At 38.3% G+C, this 15720-nt stretch overlaps 3 protein-coding genes across 4 annotated transcripts in view; 1 reads left to right on the forward strand and 2 right to left on the reverse strand.

The window, feature by feature from the left end:
• The first annotated feature begins 77 nt into the window (after nt 1-77).
• On the forward strand, nt 78-7005 carry LOC119418837 (F-box only protein 47-like). The gene is made up of 11 exons (XM_037686130.1): nt 78-147; nt 382-555; nt 2262-2423; nt 2535-2611; nt 2819-2893; nt 3130-3238; nt 3520-3693; nt 3975-4124; nt 5055-5197; nt 5691-5850; nt 6905-7005. The coding sequence occupies exons 1-11, from the start codon at nt 78-80 to the stop codon at nt 7003-7005; spliced, it is 1395 nt and encodes a 464-aa protein (XP_037542058.1).
• An 820-nt stretch (nt 7006-7825) lies between these two features.
• On the reverse strand, nt 7826-11204 carry LOC119419553 (ADP-ribosylation factor-like protein 6). Of its 2 annotated transcripts, XM_037686893.1 has the most exons (8): nt 10933-11204; nt 10081-10142; nt 9923-9991; nt 9741-9835; nt 8791-8920; nt 8342-8397; nt 8226-8238; nt 7826-7958 (listed from the first exon to the last, which is right to left on the reverse strand). In XM_037686893.1, the coding sequence occupies exons 1-8, from the start codon at nt 11053-11055 to the stop codon at nt 7925-7927; spliced, it is 582 nt and encodes a 193-aa protein (XP_037542821.1). In that variant the 5' UTR covers nt 11056-11204; the 3' UTR covers nt 7826-7924. The 2 variants fall into 2 exon arrangements, with proteins under 2 accessions (XP_037542821.1, XP_037542822.1); XM_037686894.1 differs by lacking the exon at nt 8226-8238.
• A 3106-nt stretch (nt 11205-14310) lies between these two features.
• Nucleotides 14311-15720, reverse strand: part of LOC119419551 (ephrin type-A receptor 6) — a 183312-nt gene continuing 181902 nt past the window's right edge. Inside the window, exons 14-16 of the mRNA XM_037686892.1 lie at nt 15294-15487; nt 14954-15103; nt 14311-14425 (exon numbers count right to left, since the gene is read on the reverse strand). Coding sequence (XP_037542820.1) covers nt 14311-14425; nt 14954-15103; nt 15294-15487 — 459 coding nt within the window. The remainder of the gene's footprint in view (nt 14426-14953; nt 15104-15293; nt 15488-15720) is intronic.

Here is a 15720-nt window from a genome sequence, read left to right on the forward strand (position 1 = left end):
GTCAGTGTGGCAGTAATGAGCTTCCATACTTTTAATAGTTCTCAATGAAAGAGACATTTTGGCGCCATTGATCAGTGATGAAGCGACAGCTAGTAGCTGGCTGCATTAGCATTTCCTCTTTTTCTGTCCACAATTTAAACAGTAAAGGTAAGATATTGTTAAAAACATAAGTAAGCTTAAGTATTTCGTGAATAAAGTATTTCACAGTGTGGGAACATAAAGCTTAAAGCTGAATTGTATATTTTTCACCAAAGTACTGTAACTTTAGCTAGCTGCACAGTTAGCTGGCTGTGAGTCAGGTAGTCTCAGTTTTTTTTCTGGTAACTAATTTATAACTAGAACTTTATTTGAACTTTTACTGCGTCCAGCTAAGATAAACAGCACTGACAATGGTCAGGAAGCCTTGGACTCGTAAATCCCAGCGTTTGAAGAAAATTCACCAGAACCCCCTGCGGGTCAGAACCACCATGAACCGCAGCCATCGCGCCTCGGCCCCCGGCTTCTTCAACAGGCTCCCCGCTGAGGTGATCGACATGATCCTGGATCAGTTGTCCGGTATGTTACTGAGCTACAACAGTATTTATGTATATATACTGGATTATTAGGGTCCATAATAGTAAGGGTATAGAAAACTTTTATTTTTTTAATGAAGAAAAACATTTTTTTACTTATCATAAGACTATTAATTGTCTGAGCCACATAAGGTTAAAGAGTCCTTCAAGATTTTTGTGAAAATGCGAGAAATTATGGGATTTTTCCTTTAGAGCTGCTTAATCTAGTTTTAATTCAAGTTCAAGATGACTTTATTGTAGTTTGCATACTTGAGGTGGTCCAGTTACACCCCAGAATAGCTAAAAATAAAGTATAAAGAGAAACGGTATACAAGGAGCTACGCTAAACACTAATAATGTAAAATAATATGTTGTATTAAACAGCAGCCCAAACATGAGTTTGTAGTGAGCAGTTGGGTATGAATACAAGGCCGGGCAGCCTTGCCCTCATTTTAAAATTCATAAATTCAATTCATTTTATTTACAGAAACATTCATATAGATAAAAAGCAAGTTAACATTATTTCTCTGAGGAGCAGACTGCTTCGACTTTAACTCAGACTCTCATCTTGAGCAAGCATGAAGGCAACAGTGGAAAGGAAAAACTCCCTCATGAGGAAGAAACCTCTAGCATGTGTCAAACTTAAGGCCCGTGGGCCAAATATGGCCATCATTAACATCTTATCTGCCCCCAAAGATGATATTTTAAATGAAAAGTATTGTTTATCACTTTTATGCTTTCTTGCTATGCTTACTTTATAATAAATGTTTCATTTAGTGCAGACTTCTGATGACAGCTGGCTAAATTTGAAACCTGATGAAAGGTTGGAATTTTCAGAAATCTTTCTGATGTGGAAAGAGCAATATAAAATACTGAATGAGATGGATCAAACTCTTATTGATAAACCTGCAACATTAATACGGTGTCAAATGACTTTAGGTAATGCATGAACTGAAATTAGTCCTTGGCTTGGACCAAGCTTTTCATTTTGGTCTTCTTTTGTAACTCTTTGACACCCCTGCTGAGCAGAACCAGGCTCAGGACCAGCGGCCATCCAAGTGGAATACACTTTTTAAAAGAAGCCAAGCAGATTTGCATCAGTTTTTAAAAGTCTGTTATTTATCATCGCCATGTTTCATTCTGTCATGAATGGTGTTCATCAACCACTCTCCTCCAACAGAAAACATGTCCAGGTGTAAGAAAGTGGTTTTAACTAAGCTGCTTCAAACACACCCACCATAATCAACAGCTGTGAGCAGTTTGCTATCTTTTAGCATCAGCAGATGTAATTTATTGCTCCTATACAATCTAACTATAACGAGCCACCTCAAACACATCGGCAACAAAAGTGACAGGGAAAGAGAAAAAACATTGCAAGTCTCAACAGATGACAAACATAAACTTCTTTAAAACTGCATTATCTTCCTGTATGATGGAGGGATCACATTTATGATGACATTTCTGAGTCAAGTGACATTTTGGGCTTCATTAATCATCACTGCCTCCTCCTATTTTTACTTATAAATTAAAAAAGATAAAAATGGATCTTTCTGGAAGGTTGTAATGCCTATTACATAACGCTCTAATCTTATTAGACACTTCTTACCCTGGCAGTGTGGGTCTTCCTCTAAATGCTTTTAAATGTAGGCCAACTGGACAGAGAGAAGCTTCATTTCACGATGAATCGGGGCCTTTTTCTGTGTCTTTCAGTGTTGGACATCAGCGTGTTCAGCATGGTGTCAAAGGAAATCACCAGTTATGTTGTGAACTACATCTCCTCCCTCGCCTGGAAGAATAAAACAATCATCCAAAGCTTTCACTGCTCCAGAAGTCTTCAACAAAGATCCACAGCTGTGCACTACAGACAACTGGGTACTTCAATCTGTTTCTCGACGTTTTTCTTTTTGCCTAATCGTACTGTTCTCTCCAACCATTTTTAATTCATCATGATCTTAGAATGTGCTTTTGTGTTTGGCATCTCAGGATTGCTGTTCAAGAGGTGTACCCTGTTGCTCCCCACAAAGGAAAGGTTAAAGTTCATTTTTAGCAAGTTCTCACAGGTGAGAGGGCATTTAAGAAGAAAATGTTGCCATTATTGGATTGTTTAGCTTCTTTATTTTAGTTCAGATAGAGGACACGCAAAGACAGCTTCATTTAAGGATACATTAAAAACAGAGTAATTATTTGTTCTGGTAGTGTTTGGTGTTGAAAAACGAGCGTCATTAATTTAATGGTAAATCTCAAAGTAAAATCCATGTTTGTGACAGATTCCCTGCTACATGTTGGAGCAATGCTCTTCATCAGGCTGCATCGGTTTCTCCAGATTTGGCATCTTTCTTGAGGTGAGGGCCTCATATTAAGGTTGCAGTTGTATCTCACAGCGCCAAACACACACCCTGTTCTTCCAGCTCATAAAAGTGACATAAAATGTGTGTGTTATCAAAACAGCATTATTTACAAGATGTCCAGGTTGAAGCTGTGACTATGTTAGGTTGACTACTGATTTTATCTTGTTTCACTGTTTTATTTTGAGCTGTCTAGTCAGTAAAGACGAGATTATTTAACGATTGCTTCACAGACTCTGATCGCAGGCTGGGATGAGCTGGAGTGTCACCGAGTGTTCAACTATTTGTGCGAACTCACAAACCTCATGCAGAAGACTGAGGCAGTACTCAAGACAAAACCAGGTGCCCGCTGGGATTTATCAAAGCTGAGAACTGATTAATTTAGAGTAAATAAGCACAAAGAACTTCTTTTAAAGTCTCTGTATTTGCAGAGCTTTTATGTCACATAATCAATGAAGAAAATGTGATTTAAAATCTGGAGCATGAAAAAGAACAAGCTAAGACAGGAGTCATGTAAGAGTAGCGCATAATTTGACAGCATCTTTAAGACTTCAGTTCTTTCATTTGCAAACTCAGTTGACCCTTCAGAGACTGAGACAATGTGTAAATATGTTTGTCCCCAGGGTTGAAGGGTTACCAGGAGAAGCAGCTTCGTCTCTTCTGCCGTCAGGTTCTTTTGGACCCGTGGCTGAACCAACCAAATTGTCAGTTCTGGCTCGTGCAGCTCTTGAAGCCCTGGCCCATATTCAGTCAGGCTCACCTCCTGCTCATCCTTTATGGACCTCTGCTGCCTGAAGGTTAAATAACTTTAATACAGAGGAATGATTGAAAAATGAGCAGGTGTAATGTCTGTTGGGCTGTTTTATGGACGTCCGAGTGTTTTGAAATGTTGCAAAACAGGTTAAACATACAACGTAGTGATTTTGTCTTGAATAACCAGTGGTGAAATTTTCTTCATCGTCTATAGAGCTGGAGTTGTACAGCTTGGACTCCTCAGTATTCAAATTGTTTCCTTTTTTTTAAATCAAAGGATAAAGTAATATGGTTGGTTATGGATTCAGGCGTTTTTTTGGTTCAGGTTTCCTCGGCTGGCAGAACCTGGTTGATACGGTTCTACCACACGATGCTCTGCGGGACCTGGCCAACGGCATCCACATCCTGTTTGGTGAACTAGAAGTCAAAGGCTGGACCACAGACTCGATGCTGGCAATCTTGGAAGAGCTTACTGGTATATATATTATATATAGGCCTGTCGCGATAAACAATAAATCAGTTAATCGCACAATGAATGAAAATTATCAACCTCATTTTCATTGATCAGCTTTATCTCCGTGACTCTCTCTTTCTACTGAAGACACGGCTCATCTCCGGTGCTCTTCACTGACACCTCCCTTTCTATTTTCTCTTTAAAATCTGTTTTAACCGTCCAAAATCGCATTTTTGAATCGTTAAAAGCAGCTAAGCTAAGAAGCTAAGCTACGAGCTAAGCTAACAGGCCGACGTCGGGAAGAAACCTCCGTCTTGTCGAGCTCCAAAATTCACGGTTGAAACCCGTGCCTTCGTGTAAAAAGTTGTTTTTCTCTGCAAAAAGAAGCTGAGAACTTATTTACTGATTTTTTTATTAAAAGCTTTGTGTGAACAATGCTATGCTAAAGAGCTCAAATTACCAAGTGTCTGCCATGTCACCATGTCAGCCCATGTCATGTCAAGGGCCCTCCCTCCCAATTTTTTTTAGACACTCTCCTTTGGTTCAAACAGTCTTATACTGCCATCAGGTGGTCAAAAAATGTACTACACTCCAAACAAATCAACATTTCTTTTAACATTTCACAATTAATTAATGTTAAATTTCAAACAATATTATCGTTTATCGCAATAATTTCTGAGATAATCGTCCAGCAAAATTTGCTATCGTGACAGGCCTATATTTATATGAGCGATCTTAATGTTTTGATGTCACATCTTCAAAGACACCTACACTATATTTACAGAAATCCATTTGGTGAAATGTCCTGAAAGTTTAAACAAGTTTAGGGGAAATCTTATCACTGCTGTCACAATGTGCCAGTTAAATTAAGCACTCATCGTTTTAATTTTTGTCTGTATTTCAAAAGGTAAACGTAGCTCATACTGGTTCTGTGTTCATGTTCACCTGCAGCCATTCCTCAGCCATGGCATGTGGAAAATGTGGCCCGGCTCTTGGTGCTGTGCGGCAGCAGAACTTGCTACACTATTTTGACCAGCAAGGCTGTCAACGGCCGATTCACAGAGATCTCTGAACTCCTCATCTACATCATCCTGGTAAAAAATACTTACTTTATTCCCATTTTAAAAAGTCACTTAATTTTAAAGTGGCATTTATATGAGCTGCATGTTTTGTTTGGCTAAATATAATTTATATTTATTATTAAGTCTTTGTTTCTTTTTGCACAAAAGAGCTGAAGAACCTCGTGTTGAATTTGGTCTATTTTGGAAACTGTTTATTTAACCAGGAGATAAAACAATCAAAATAAACTTTTTTTTTTTACACAGTGGTATAGTCAAGACAGACAGCAGCTCAAAACATCAGTTAAAATATGCACTTTTCCAGATAAATAAATTTAGACTTAACACATGACCGACCAAAGTACAAAACAGCCCGACAGTAAACCAAATCTGTATACACAAAGCAGGGCATTTGATCTGATTCTTAGCTTTATCGGTCAAATTTCTTTTGTTTTTAATTTCTTTTTATTGTCCAATGTCTCCGCTTTTAAGTTCTCCATCTTGTGTTTTGTGGCTCTTCCCCCTTCAGGTGTGCGAGAAGGACGGCTTCTCCATGAGCTGGGCGGTGAAGCTGGTTCAGCACATCTACAAATCGTTGAGCTCAGCGCCTGAAAAGTTCGTCTTCATCCAGAAACTGGAGAACAAGTTTACAGAAATCACCAGGGAGTTACTCGACTCTTTTTTAATAGGTGACTGGTTACTTTAAAAAAAAAAAAGTGAATTTTGTATCTTTGGTTTTCAAGGAATGCAACTCCCGAGGTACACATTGAAAAAAAACATGAATCGCAACACGTCTTGCATCATTGTTGTAATTTACATTATTTTTTATCAGATCGGTGTCAGCTAAGCTTAAACAACATTCTAAAATGTAAACTATTGTAGGTATAGTAATTTAAAAACAGAAGATTTAGTCAAACCTTTTGATGGGGCAAGTGGAAAAACTAAAGATTTAATGGTGCTCTGTTAAAAAGTAAATAGTCCAATGGAAGGCAGTGATTGCAGACTTTCCTTCCACTTTACTCACATAAATTCACTAAAGAATTTTTTTTTTAATACATGCTTTTGACCTCTAGCAGGGTTCCCAGTGATTGCATATCAGTGAAAACCTGGTAAATGATCGTTTTTTGAGACAGGGAAAACTCAGGGAATATGAGAAAAACATTAAAAAATCTGGGCAAACCTGGGATTTGAGCACTGATCTGCTGATTTAAAGTTGATCTGAGATTTTAATGTGCACACATAATGTTAGTATTCTAATATCATCGAGTCCATGTTCTGCTTCTACAGAGTACATCATACTTGTATTCTTACTGAGTGGCCATTTAGTATCTGATGTTATACAATATAATTAATTAGTAGGAAAGATCGCTGTGTGCACGTACCATAGGCTGCAGTCTACTTTCTGTCATCTCTGAATGTGACTGCCCACCACCTAAGATACTAAGTCCTGAGCGTTTTGTGTGACTGAAATATCTCCTGAAATTTCAGAATTTTCTCGGGGAAAAGTCAAGTGAAACTCAAGGAATTGTGTTTTCATGAAATGCTGGGAACCCTGTTTAAAGTTTGTTTGAGATATTTTAAAGCCTGCCAGCATATTTTTGTTCCTAATGACAGTTTTTAAACGCTTCAGTAAGATTTGCTATGTTTTTCTAAGTGGTTCGTGCATGTGCATGAATGAAAAAACCCTGTAAGGAAATTTCAAACAGTGTTGAAGCATTTTAAAATGTCTTCATCCGTTTTCAGGAAACCACGCTGAAGACAGGGAGACTTTCCTGATGCTGACCATCCTCATGGATTCCAACGCTCACTTCCACACTTTGCTCATCAAAACGTTGCTCAAATAGGAAAGATGTTGGTGGAAAGTGGCAAACTGTGGAGTTGAGGAGTAATCGGTGTTAATAATTATGGGGGTTAGCTCCTGAAACTGGTCTAGGAAGGTGCTGGGTGTGACTGGAGCAGTTTTTTGTCCCAGAACGAAGAAGTAAAGACAAACTTTAACATCCACCTTAAAAAAAATGCACTGAAAACAGATATTTTAGTGTTTTAACTGTATTATTTATATTCATACAACATTTTTCTTGGCATTTGATACAATCTGGTTCTTGATGTTAACTTTTATAAACCATATTTAATATGTATTTATCAACATAAAAATTATTTAATATATTCTGTTTGTGTAAATACCCTTCTTATAGAAGTTGCTAAATTAATTCTGGTTGTTCATTGAATTCATATTGGACTAAATGTTTTGTTTATCAGATGTTTGAAGGATTATCTTTGGAAAAAAACGCAGCATCCATTCACCAAATAGGTTTTTTCTACTTTCCAGTCAGTTCAAAATGTGACAGACATTTAAAAAAAAAGTTCAGTGGATCAAATAGTAAAGCAGATGTCACCCAAAAAGACAAAATTGTTTAAATGTTACAAGTGAAAATGTGCAATATTCAGCATTTACAGTTTGTGTTTGCAAAAAGTGGAATCATTATCCAGGAGCGCTTAAACACTTATGTTAGTTGGCTGTTTGTTTTGTTGTACAGCACTTTAATTGGCCTTGCTGCTGTTTTTTTATTTTAATAAATAAAGTGTTTGTAGTTCTGTTTAATTGAGCAGCTCTGACTTTTTTAAAACAGATGTTTAAAAGAAGCACAGAAAATATGTGCTGGGCTATTTGACACTGAAACTTAAGGCCTGCAAGATCAAAAGTGATGAACACTTAAAATGAAGAGGGCTGAAGAGTTTTCACATCCGACTGTCCGTCCGCAGTCACGCCTTCACTTGTTCATTGTTTTGATGTGATCTGGCAGAGAGAGAGAAAACAGATTTTATAGCTGATTCTGTTTGTATTAAGTTAACTGCAAATGATACAAGAACAATAGAAAATATTGGATGGAAACGACTCCCACAACACAAAAACTGCAAAAAAACAACTAAAGCCTCTAACATGTGTCTCAGAAAAGTTTTAATTTAGAGAGGACACCGTTAAGTTGAAGTCACAGATGAGTTTGAGAACGCTCTCGCAAATTAAATCTAACACCTTCACATGATTCAACACAACGGTACTTACTGTGCAATTTGATCTATGGGTATGAAAAACAACACTGAGTCAAAAACGATTCAAAGATGTAAGATGTAAACTATTGCCGTTTAAATTATCACAATAAATCTACTCCGACACGATACCTTGCAGCCAGTCCAGCCCTTCCTGTAGACCTTCTCCTTTGATGGCGTTGCTGGCGCTGAAAAACACAACGTCCAGCAAATAGCTCAACGTTTTGCACGGCGTTCATTTTCTGCTGATTTTTTTATTGGATCCTGACTATTTAAAGCTGTCGAGCTCTTAATCCGTCCATTTCCATCTGTCTAATGAGTAAACAAGGAGGAAAACACATGAGCCAGGGACTTGAACAACCGCGTGTTGCCTCTTATGTTTAACCAGCGAGAAAAAACTCCGTAAAGCAGATGGTTGAATTCCACACAGAGCAAACATGTTTTACTTTAAGACTCCAGGAAGAAACGTGTTCTGAGTGGAGGTCAACTGGTTTTATTTGACTTGATCCCAAAGTTTAGCTTGCCGTTTTCTATTTTAAGATGTTTCATCAAGGTGAAACCAGATGTGATGGATTCATTACCAGATGTGCCAGGGTTTGTCTTTGATGTTCTCCAAACGCAGCATCTGGGACACCTTGACTGAAGACAGCGCGTCCCGCAGGTCCATCTTGTTAGCAAAGAACAATACTGGCATCTTTTTGTCGTGGATATCTAAGATGAAATAGAAATGTGGATGGAAACTTGGGCCTATCATTCCTTGAATGAATGCATATCGCCCGCCACCTTTCATGTCAATTTTTTTATAAAAATCCAGTGAGTCACAAGATAATTTAATAAAACACACACAGACATGGACAAAAACATAACCACCCTTTCACCTGTGTTGATTTACCGTCATTTCCAGACTATTGAGTGCACCTGAATATAAGCCACACCCCCTAACTTAAACAAAATATATAAATTTGTACATATCTAGGCCTTATTTGTGTATAAGCCGTGAGTAACCACATAGTAACTTGAGATATTTACACAGAAAGATTTTTTAAAACTTTAAATACGTACCGGTAACGTACACAAATTTGTACAGTAATTTTTTTTTTCCGCAACAGATAGTTAAAAAAAACCCAAAGACAATAACCTACCAGGAAGTCATTGATCGCTAACTTCAACAAAGATCTGTGACCTGTTTGCTTATTTCATTGGTCAGATTTTATTTTTATTTTACCTTTATTTATATAAGTAGTCTCATTGAGTCATGAGGACCCACCCCCCAAAAGAGTCATGTATTGGGCAGCTGGTGTGACAAGGCTAAATGTTTTGGTGGCATGAAGCTCGTTAGCCCATCAAAAAAAAAAAAAAATCCATAAATTAACTGCAACATTATATAAGCCACGGTGTTTAAAGCCTGTGAAAAAAGTAGCGGCTTATAGACCATAAATTACGGTAAATACTTTACTCCTATAGGCATGCAAACATGTAAACAGTATGTGTTAATCTAAAGGAGAAGGAAGACGCGCTTGTTTTATTGTACCTTCATGGTTGAGAAGAGTATCCAGCTCCTCTTTAGCAACAACCATTCTCAGTTTGTCGCTGCTGTCGATAACAAATATGATTGCATGGCTTTCCCTGAAAAAAAAACAAAAAAAACAAAACCCAGACAACAATTAAAATCTTTCACACCGTCGGTGTGTAGTGGTCGTTTATGTCTCCTACTTGTAGTAGTGCTCCCAGAGGCTCCGGTATCTGCTCTGACCAGACATATCAAAGACTGTAAATGACAAGCTGCAACGAGACAAAGAAAATGAAGAAAAACTTCAAAATTAATTACCATCTTTAGTTAGACATTAATTAAATCGTATATTTAACTTCACCTTGAACTCCTGAACTTTTCGATGTTAAAGCCAATTGTTGGGACTACTTCTTGTGCCCTTGTCTGCATGCACCACCACACAAACACAAAAAAAACAGACAAGTAACAGCCAAAGTCTGTTAACAAGGAAATAATAAAAGTCAAGTATGAAGGCTTTACCTGACTAACATGTTTCCACTCTGCTGACAGTGGACCTAAATGATTTGGATGCTGAAAACGAATGATTGCAGTGAAATAAAGATGTTGCCAGGCCCTTTTGCAGTATGCATGCCAATGGCATTAAAATAATTTTACTGCAGGACTGCAAACATTCATTCAACCTTTATACTAGGGATGCATGATATTGGATTTTTGGCCGATATCAATACCAATATTTTTTCCCTAGACCTACTTACAGAGACTACATAGCTTTCTTTGCTGTGGAATTAATATACAGCATTATTCTACATGTTTTTTGTCAATTTGACCTGCTACCAAATGCAGATGCCAAACAGGAGGCTGAAAATTATGCTTGGATTATGTTTAATGTCAAATTTTGTCACTGGGTTGTCATACAAAAACGGCGCCTTTCATATTTGTATATATACAGTATATATATACCTGTATGTATAAAAACAGAGCCTTTTAGATCGGTGAGTTATTTTGATGGAATGGCCAATATCCGATATTTAACTTTAATGCAAATATCGGCCGATACCATACAGATAATATCGTGCATCCCTAATTTATACAGGTTAGTCCCTAGTACAGTTAGTACAGGTTAGTAAACATAAAGGCCACTTTCACTAGCTCCTCCAGCATCAGCCGCAGTTAATCTACACATTTTTTGTCAGTGTCATGTCATAAAACTTACATTTGAAGGCTTGAGCTGGTTGATGATGGTAGTTTTTCCGCTGTTATCCAGTCCCAAACACAAAACGTTGACTTCTTTCTTCTTCAGGCTGAGCCAGCCTGATAGTTTATCCAACAGCCCCATTTCAATCAGCTGAAAATTTCCTAAACATTCCCTTTATAGCTGGTCCGACTGCTGATAATCAGATGTGATGCATTCACAGAGTCTAATAAAAACATTACTGGTAGAATAAAGTGCCTCAGAGCATGCTGTGAATAGATGAGGTGCTGCCCGGCCATCCCAACTTGGGACAGGTAATCCTATTAGGACGCATTAAGTCCAGTGAACCACCCAGTGACCTGCTCATATGGAGCGTTCCAGGCCCCCCATCCTGATGAGTTTGATTTATTACACAAACATCCCGAAAAGCCTCTTTGGGTCTATTGAAGAAATATAGTACTTAACAGCAGCTTACCTCTGCTGTCCTCACATATGGAACCACTAAGTTTCACAAAATGCAAAATTAATTTGGAGAACAATGCAGATTCACTCAGCAGGGGTAGAGGTTTTATTACCAAAACTTTATACAGCAACAAATCTGAACCCTGCTACTGTAAGTATAATGATAAAACATGTAAAGTTGATGAAGATAAAACTGCAGCATTAGAAATATAAATCTATTTTTAAATTCCCTTTATGATTGCAGAGCTTTTAACTTGGATCTTTTAAACCATGAATGGTCCAACAGCTCCCCCTATTGATCATTCATAAAATATATTTTTTAAATTAAATTTTCAGGTTGAAAAGTGGAAAATGTTTGTCGAATGTGATAATAATTTTTGCAACAGCCATATCGAAACATTGGAATTGAATTGCAAAGATGTTGTGCTCCAATTATGTGTTGGGGACCATGCTCAGCTACTACCACATGAAGTTTAGCTCAATGTCTGTACAGTTGGATGATGCAACGCATGGAAAAATGGCTATGCTCATTTTTGTGTTTCCCTATGTATAGTGGCTGTGGCGGCCATCTTGAGATGGGTTGACTTCATATGTTTTATGAAAAAAAATTTTTTCGGAGAGTTTTGTTAAAGTTTGTCCTTATGGCATATTTTGCTAATGTGCAATGGGTGTTTCATACATGCACAACCAGAAAGCCTTTTTTAAAATGTTTTTTTTTTTTCCCACATAAAAAATGACGACAAAATTGCATGAGCAGTCAACCACTAAAACTGTCCATCTTTATTTGCAAATAAATATTCGCTGTAACTGCCTCTTACAGTGTGCAAGATCTACGACATCTCTTTGGAAATCATAGAAAAATAAAATACAAGAATTATAGGTATACTTGTACTTTGTACAAAACAACGTTCTAACATTGCTCAGCAGTAGAACATGCTAAACAAACAGCATCTGATCATCTCAGGATTCTGTAGAGGGGTGGTAACTGTGAGAGCATGAGTGTGCAAATCTATGTGTGATGTGCGTAACTTTCCCCATTCCTGCGCTGTGACTGGAAGGCACAGAGCTCCAGGTCCAGTTGATATTAATCAGTAAGTTATAAAAACAACAGGTGTATGCAGGCGGCCACTCTCATAGGATTCAAACAAATGGCTAGGTTTTGTGACTGCACTGAAACTTGTGGATTACTATAAAGTTGTCTTGCATGGCTAACAGACTGTAAGGCATTCAGTGTGTGTGTGAAGGTGTTTCTGTTTCTGCTGATGTAAAACAACACAATTGTGAGTTGTTATGGCACCAGTTGTGCTGGTTCCCTCCCTTTTCCCAATTTGACGATTCTACAGTGGCTTGGAAAAAGTACCCACACCCCTTGAACTCTTCATTTTGTCACGTTGCAACCTCACAGTTTAAATTAGGGTTAGGTTATGAAACAATATCTCAAGCTTTGAGCGTCTCACAGAGCTCTGTTCAATCCATCGTCTGAAAAGTGGAAAGCGCACGACACAACTTACCAAGACATGACCAACCACCTAAACTGATAGGCTAAGCAACTCTGGAGGAGCTGCAGAAATCCACAGCTCAGAATTTGTCCATAACCATATGTCATGCTCCACAAATCTGGTCTTTATGGCAAGAACAAAGAAGTCCACAAGCTGTGTAGGGGACGCAGCAAACATGGAAGAAGGTGTTCTGGTCAGATGAAACCAATAGCTTTTGGCCTAAATGTTACATGATGTGTATACCCAACACTTCATCACTGAACACAATGTCCCCACCTTGAAACACGGTGGTGGCAGCATCATGCTGAGGCTTTTTCTTCAGCAGGGACAGGAAAGCCTGTCAGAGTTGATGTTAGGATGGATAGAAGAAAACCAGTTGGAGGCCGCAATAGATTTAAGAATGGGGAGAAGGTTCACCTTCCAGCAGGAAACAATCCAAAACATCCAAACATTCAATGGAGTGGCTTAAATCTGAGCATATTCATGTGTTAGAATGCATTCACAACTAAATATAAAATACATGAAAAACCACGCTGATCACACAACAGTGTGGAAACGATTTCCTAAAAACGGTCACAATCGTTTAGTGATTTTTTTTTTTTCTTCTTGAAAATGACAAAGTTCTGAAAGCTGAGCATCTGACCCATTTTACAATTCATCTCTATCCGAGACATGGAGGTGACTGCATATATCTGTATTGCTGCTTTTGATAAAACTTTAAATAAATAAAATATTCAAATAATTCTCAAATTTACTAGGGCTTTCACAAACAGGACTGCACATATATTTATATTTGATTATAATAACTCCTATTAATCGTCTATACACCTTTAAACATTCAATACATGTTCGTAACTTGCTTCTCGCTTCTTTCTTCAAGTATAGCGTACCAGATTATTATTTTTTCTTCTTCTTCTGGAGAGCAGTTAACTATAAAGCAATTTAAATAAACCTTTAGAATAAATGATTAAACTCTAAAATGAAGAAAAAAAAAAATTAGTGTTGATTTTTTTTTTAAGAGCTAAACTGAAAGATTGCACACCCGTTAGCAGCTACATGAGCAAGGAAAGAAAAAGTCCCAAAAATTCAGTAGATTACATTTGTAAATCCACAATTCTAGATATTGTTGCTCCACACATAAAGGACCGCTGTTGCAACAAGGCATTACATTCCTTTAAGTGAGGGCCTGTTCAGTCTGACAGGTTGTAGGAGTCTGGTAAAACCAGGTGAAAGGGCTGTTCAGTAAAAAAACGAGTCTTGAGGGAAGAGTATGTGACCAGGAAGTAGTCTGCCGTAGCAATGCGTCCAATGCGTCCAGTGACCTCCTGCATGAGGGCTTCAGACTCAGGCACAAGGCTGTAAACTCGTCCTTGTTCGGGTTAGACTTCACTTCCTGCTTCGTCAACCTGTTCGTCCCAGGCTGTGTTTAAGCGAGCCCTCATACATGGAAACCCTTCTCCTGTTCGTGCAAAAGCTGAAACTGAAGGGTCTGTATGCTGCTGACGATCCGCCTCTGGTGGCCGATGAGCTCCACGCCAATACGCCTCACATCTCTAGGCCGAGAGGGGAAACACAAGTGCGGAAAAATACAGAGAAACCCTTTAGTTACTGGTTAAATTGCTCTCTAACTTTCATGCCAGAGTTTTAAACGAAGATCGTCTTAATCTCGTAGTTGATCTCACGAGGCGTGCTAGCGCTCAGAGCGTGCGATGTGAAGCACTCTCGGCTACTTACACATCAAATTTAAGCTCAATGTGTGTAAAAGTGGCTGAATTATAGCTATACTTGTGTTTCCGAAGGTCGGTTGGTTGCGGTAGCCATCTTGAATGAGGTTGACTCCAAAAGTCAATCAGAGTTTCTTTAAAAATGTTTAGAGGTCCATCATATATTTTGCAAATACACAGGTATGGGCAAAACATGATGACCCTTTCACTTTTGGCCGTGGTTAATACCTACATCTAACCTTTAGCTGTTAACGCAGACCAAACAGATTCAGACACTCCTCTTATCAGAGTGCGCTTTCAAGCGTCTGTTCGATTTCCTGCCATTAAGTAATGATCATGTTAAACAGCTTGACTCACTCAATACTCATTCTTGCCACAGAATCCAATGTGTCGAAGCCCGCTGCCATGAAATTACTCTTGTACTGACTCATTTTGATGGAATCCAGCCAGTCGCCAACAGAGATGAACATTGGGTAGTCCATCTCCTCCCCCGGGGATTCTGGAAGACTGATTAAAAAAAAAAGAAGAAGAAATTTAATTCAATTAATTCAATTCAAATATACTTTTATAATATCCAGGGGTAAATTATTCAAAAAGAATCCACATGTTTCAAATCATTTGAGAACTTCATGTCATACTCTGCTCTGAGGTAAATGTACTTCCAGAAATACTTCAGACATACAGTACAGTACTGTACCTCTGGAGGTCCTCTACCAGTGGCAGCAGGCTGCCTGGGTTACGAATTAGTTTATCCAAGAAGGTAACGATGTCTGTGAACTTGGGTCGATGGTTCCTCTCTTTTTGCCAACAGTGCAGCATCAGCTGGTGCAGGGCCACGGGGCAGCCCATGGGTGCAGGCAGCCGGTAGCCCTCCTCAATGGACAGAATCACCTGCAGACATTTGGATGTGACAAAATGATCGAACGTTTAGGGAACTTACAGAGATGAGCTTCTTATTTTGGGTTTTGCAGCAACAGTAAAATGTTTTCAGCGTACACGCCTGAAGGACCATTAAACATTGTCTATTTTTTAAGAAACAAAACACTTAACCAAAAGTGTTTTTATTAGTGTTATTGTACATAAATGCCTATCATTTAAATCTCTCTAATTCCCTGCTCACTCTT

Source organism: Nematolebias whitei, chromosome 13 (genome assembly GCF_014905685.2).
Source record: "Nematolebias whitei isolate Nwh7 chromosome 13, NemWhi1, whole genome shotgun sequence".
Classification (NCBI taxonomy): Eukaryota; Metazoa; Chordata; class Actinopteri; order Cyprinodontiformes; family Rivulidae; genus Nematolebias; species Nematolebias whitei.

Excerpts from the sequence above, each read along its gene's own strand:
- LOC119418837 (XM_037686130.1), top strand. The coding sequence starts at position 78 with ATGAAGCGACAGCTAGTAGCTGGCTGCATTAGCATTTCCTCTTTTTCT. Across the intron at positions 3,694-3,974 it reads TGGACCTCTGCTGCCTGAAG|GTTTCCTCGGCTGGCAGAAC; the intron begins GTTAAATAACTT and ends TTTTTGGTTCAG. Across the intron at positions 4,125-5,054 it reads AATCTTGGAAGAGCTTACTG|CCATTCCTCAGCCATGGCAT; the intron begins GTATATATATTA and ends GTTCACCTGCAG.
- LOC119419553 (XM_037686893.1), bottom strand. The coding sequence starts at position 11,055 with ATGGGGCTGTTGGATAAACTATCAGGCTGGCTCAGCCTGAAGAAGAAA. Across the intron at positions 9,836-9,922 it reads CTCTGGGAGCACTACTACAA|GGAAAGCCATGCAATCATAT; the intron begins GTAGGAGACATA and ends TTTTTTTTTCAG. Across the intron at positions 8,921-9,740 it reads TACTCTTCTCAACCATGAAG|ATATCCACGACAAAAAGATG; the intron begins GTACAATAAAAC and ends ATTTCATCTTAG.